The 5,051-nt window shown below is 60.8% G+C and overlaps 1 protein-coding gene across 1 annotated transcript in view; it reads right to left on the bottom strand.

The window, feature by feature from the left end:
• RASL10B (RAS-like, family 10, member B) overlaps positions 1 to 3,496 on the bottom strand; it is a 5,319-nt gene extending 1,823 nt beyond the window's left edge. Inside the window, exons 1-3 of the mRNA XM_009326072.1 lie at positions 3,281 to 3,496; positions 594 to 718; positions 3 to 172 (exon numbers count right to left, since the gene is read on the bottom strand). Of these exons, the coding sequence (XP_009324347.1) occupies positions 3 to 172; positions 594 to 718; positions 3,281 to 3,496 (511 nt within the window). The remainder of the gene's footprint in view (positions 1 to 2; positions 173 to 593; positions 719 to 3,280) is intronic.
• Between the last annotated feature and the right edge of the window lie 1,555 nt (positions 3,497 to 5,051).

Genomic DNA, 5,051 nt, shown 5'->3' with positions numbered 1-5,051 from the left:
GCTGAAGAGCAGCAGGATGTGCCAGTTGTACTTGGCCGAGCACTCGATGTAGCCGCACTTCCACGTCTTCTTCACCAGGTTGGAGACGTTCCAGCGCGGGATCACCCGGCCCCGCTGCAGGTCCCGCTTGTTGCCCACGATGATGATGGGCGTCTCCGAAGTGCCGATGACCCTGGGGAGGGCGGGCGGTGAGGGAGGACAGAAGGGGACGGGGCACAGCGCGATGATGGACCGGCCCGCGGACCCCAACCCATCCCAAACTGGCACTTGGCTTTGGCTTGCCAAGAGGGACGTGCCTCCTCTTGGCCTGTCCCCTTGTCCTTGTGGCCAGCCACCCGGCGTGCCAGCCCCAGTTGCTTTCCCAGGGATGGCTGCCCTCGCCCACAGGGGATACCTGCCTGGGGTCCTGTCCCTTCTCCTGCCCTCGGGTCCAGTTCTGCTTTTGCTTTTAGGCTCCCAGCCCTGCAAAGGGGCTTTGCCCCAGTCTCTAATATCTCATATCCAATGTCAAGAGCAGGGGAGCGCTGGGGTGAGCCGTACCGCCCCGCTGGGAAGCCACAAGGGGATGCACCCACTGGCGCAGTGGTCCCTACCTCGTTTCCAGGATCTGCTGGCGGATGGTTTTGATGTACTCGAAGCTGTCAAAGCAACAGATGTCATAGACCAGGATGTAGGCATGGACGCTCCGGAGCCCCCTGCAACACACGTCCGCCCACTCCTGCAAGGTGCAGAGAGGGATCAATCCTGGCTCAGCCCCATCGCCGTGCCCGGGGGCTGCCCCACACCACTGGGGCCGGGCACACCAAGGAGGCTGCTACGCCGGCAGGTAGCAAGGGGGCTGCACGCTCTCCAGCCCTGACACCCAGCACCCAGCTCACCTCTGCTCTGCCCCGACCCGTCCCTGAGACGGCTGCGTCTGCCTCCCGCGGCCCTTCTGCAATCCCCCCCCGCATCTCCGGAGATCCCTTATCCCCCTTGTTAATCCAGAGGAGAGAGAACAGGATCTGTCAGCCCCAGTTCCTCTCTTGAGCAAGGATTACAGCCTGCCTAACACCTGCCTAATGCACAGTGGTCCGGAGGTGAGCTGGGAGCAGGGCTGACTGCAACCCCCTGTCCTGGATGTAAAGCTTCACCCTCCAGAGCTGCTAATTAGGCATGTTAATTAGAGACGCACCCTGGTTTTCGGGCAGGGCGGGTGAGGAGGATGCTGAGGGTTGAGCAGAGCTCAGCCCGGCCCCAGCTCTGTGGGGCTGGAGGTTATGGACCAGCAGCTCCGTGGGTCAGAGCGGGAAGGTGACGGCAGGGCTCTTTGGAGGGGACACGGGGACATGGGGACAGGAGAGGAGCAGCAGCTGCGTCTGCCAGAGTGAGACTGGGAGCCGGGGCAGAGGCAGTTGGGGGTGGCCATTCCACAGCCAAAATTTGAAGCTGTAAGAAATACATGTTGTTAGGAAAGCTTTGGGTTTCCAGGAGTAACAGGATTTTTTTTTTCCCATGCTATAGGAGTGAAGATTCGCCCCACATCCAGCCACTTTGCCAGCCCAGCAGTGGTACCGAGGCTGCAGTGACACCCGGGCACGGCAGCCCGTGCAGGCAGCACCGCAAACCCTCCTGAGTGCAGCTGGGGAGGAGAAAGATGCACCAAGGAGGAAAGGCATCACTTCTCCCCGAGCAAACCTCTTCAGTACCGTGAATCATCCCTTTCTGAGCTTATCATCAGAATGAGGCAAAATGAGAAGACCTAGGACCAGAGGGAACTGGGAAAAGGAAAGTTTTGGGGTGTGGGTTGGTCTCCGTCGCTGACCGCAGCACAGGAAGGAGCTGAGAGCGAGCGGCGTGACGCAGCCCCTCTGATGATGTGTAGCTCCACGGTATCAGAGAGATGCAGGCGGATGAAGCAGCAGTTTCTCAGGTTACTCTGAGTCCTGATACACCTGGGAGATTAATAAATCGCAGCTATTTCACCACGCTGGGGCTCTGGCGCCGTGACGTCAGGATGGTTTTCCCGCGCAGGGCAGGTTTCCCGGGATGCTCAGGGCTGGAGGAGGGTTGCGCTGCACATCCCGCCTGGCCCCGTGCAGGAGCGGGGCATCAGGGAGCCGCCGGCCCCCGCTCCCCTCCCAGGAGCTCGCCGAAGGGGTGCTGCTCCCGGGCACGGAGCGGAGCCCAGTGATGCTTCCCAGCAGACAGAGCCGTATCCCCCACCACCGTCCTCTCCTTTCCCCTCGGAGACATCCCTCTGACCATCCTCTCTTCCCTGGAAACCTCCATCTGTTCCCACCGGCCGCCTCCTCTTGAGCGCAGCGAGGCAGGGAGTTAATTGAGTATGTTAGCGTCGTCTGCCGTGTCAATAAATTACCCTTTGCTATTTCGGGCTGTCTCTCGCGCTGACCTTTCATTCCCTGCACAGGCCAATTAATTTTTAAACCTCCTCCTCGCCCCCGGAGCACTCACTTCGCCTCCTGCCCGACGGCACAGGGGAAACTTGGAGCACTGCAAGGCCCCTATAACCCTGTCCCCGTCGGGCACGAGAGCAATATAATTATACTGATTAAAAATACAAGACAGTCCAGCTCCTTCGGAGGTGCCCCCACTGGTGGCATTACCAGAGCTTAAAATCCCCTTTTTCCCCATGAAGCCCCCCCCAAAGTGGTCGGCACTGGTGGCAACGCTTTCCAACCCCACGCTGCCTTTTGGAGCTGTTTTGGAAGCACCTGAGAGCGCTGGGGGTTTGAGGTGGGCTCAGCACTCCGGGGACAAGCCCAGGCAATGCTGGGGGGGTGACAGCCACCCCGTCAGGGGACGAGCAGCCCCGCTCCGCCTGGCTCAGGCAGTGGGTGCATTGGGGTCTGGATCTCCAGGAACCCCTGGTTTTCACCCGAACGCTCTGGCCACGCTCCCCCAGCCCTTTGCTGGCGCCGGCTCTGACAGCCGTGGAACCGGATCCCAGTGCTCCGGGATCCGCCGCCCAGCTGGACGGGACCGTGGGCATCGCCAGAGCCACAGTCCTCAGAGTGGGACGCCGTCCCTCCCGTGTTTGCCATCATTTTAGGTGAAAAAGCTTTAAAAGACACTTTATCCTGGAGCCGCTCAGCCAGTAGCCATGAGGATGCGATCCCTCGCACCAGCTTTTAGCAAGCAAACCCCGACGTGGAGGGAGAAGCATCTCCCGAAGAGGAGGAACCGGGACCTCGCAGGGTTCTACAGCAAAACCCCACTGAGGTCACTGGAGGTCCCCCAATGTGGAGGTCCCATCGCATCGAGCCGGGGACACCCCTACCTGCAGGGTGTTGACGGGGAAGGCGGTGATGGGGGGGAAGTCCATGATCTGCAGGTCGTGGACGTGGCCGTTCATGACGACGGCGGGCAGGTAGACACGGCGGGCCGTGGTGGGCACGCAGACCTCGCTGAACTCGTTGTAGAGGAACTGCCGGACTATGGCACTCTTGCCCACGCCCTGGGCTCCCAGCACGGCGATCTTGAACGTTGCCACCATGCCGCCGCGCGCCGGCCGCTGCCCTGGTGCTGCCCCCGCAGTGCCGAGGATGCATATTCCCGCGCAGGGGGCCTCAGCCCCATTCAGGATGCATTTCCCCTCCGGGACAGCCTGTCACTGCAAGGCCAAGGAAAAGCTGGTCAGATCCTGGAAACGCCCCGGCAGACCCCGCTGTTGCTTCAGGCAATATTTTTCCAACCAGGAGACCAGGGAAAAGGGTTATGCCTGTTCTCGGGGAGCAGGAGCATCCCCCAGGGCTGGGCGATATCCCCAGCAGCAGCCTCAGCACTGCGAGACCCCAGGATCCCCCTCGGAGGCTCCCACCCTGCAGAGCCAAGGAGAGCCAGGATTTGAGCGAGCTTTGTCCCAGGAAGGTTCTCACAGGCACATTCAGCCCTTTCGGTACCAGAGGAAGGAAACCTCCGGGAAAGCGACCATCTGTGGCTCGGGGTTTGCCCAGCCCGGCAGCAGCAGAGTCCTGGGCCATGCTGGGGACTTGGCCCATAGCACCCGCGGGGACTGTCACCAGCTGCTCCATCCGGATGCCAGTGCTGCCCTGATCCAGGGAATCCATCTTCCCTCTGCTTGGACAGCCAGAATTGCCTTTTGCTGGGGCGGGGGGAGATTGCTCTGAGCCTGCAAGCGACAGCTTTAATGTTTAATTTCAGGCTTTGAGAGGTTTGGCAATTAAGTTGATGGAGGCTAATTTCCGAGCCAGCTGACGGGGTGAGCCCACAAGCCGCTGGCACACGTGCTGAGGCCAGAGGGGCTGCAGGGCAGGACCACGGGTGCTGGGGGACACGGGGTGATAACCCACGCACGAGGATGCGAGAGCTGAGTCTGAGGAGCCCAAATGCTTGCTGGCACCGGGTTCCTGACCGGGAGCTGTGATGGAAACAGCAAGGGTGAGGGGCCAGGGTCCCATTTTTGCTCACTCCCATCGCTAGGAAGCGGCTTGTGCTTTATACCAAAGTGTGGGATGCTTTTATGAATTTGTGATGTTCTTGTCTGTTTTCCCTGAAAACCAAAGCACAGGGCAGCGGTCCCCGTGCGGGCAGAAAACGGCAGGTTCAAACCACCCTGTCCTGCCTGTTTTGACGGGCGCTATTTGCCCCGAGGAGAGCTCTGCCATGGAGGTCCCTGCTGCTGGGTGCCAGGGCAGCCGGGCTTCCCGTCGTCCCCCCAGGCTGGGCCATGGCTCACACCATCCTCACCTTCCTCACACCGGGGCTGGAGGCCTGCAGCAGGGCCTGGTCCAGCCCCAGGGGCAGCAGAGCGGGTTTGTGCCAAGGGCTGGGGGACACGGCACGCTGTGCCGCTGGGATTGTCCCCTCGGGTGCTGACAGCCCTTGGGGACCTGCTCGCCCCAGCCCCAGCAGCGGGAGCATTTCGTGCCACATGCAGGGAAATGGGGGTGGGTGGGGAGGGGTGGGGTGTTGATTTGGGGTGTGTGTGTGTGTGTGTGTGTGTGTGTGTGGGGCACTGTATGCCCAAGTAAAATACCCTCTGAAATACAGGCTTTTTTTTTTTTTTTTTGCACGAACCTAAATTCTAA

This window comes from Pygoscelis adeliae, unplaced genomic scaffold (genome assembly GCF_000699105.1).
Source record: "Pygoscelis adeliae isolate BGI_AS28 unplaced genomic scaffold, ASM69910v1 Scaffold266, whole genome shotgun sequence".
NCBI lineage: Eukaryota > Metazoa > Chordata > Aves > Sphenisciformes > Spheniscidae > Pygoscelis > Pygoscelis adeliae.
Note: the sequence above shows the minus strand (reverse complement) of the source record. Positions and strands in the feature narration are given on the sequence as shown.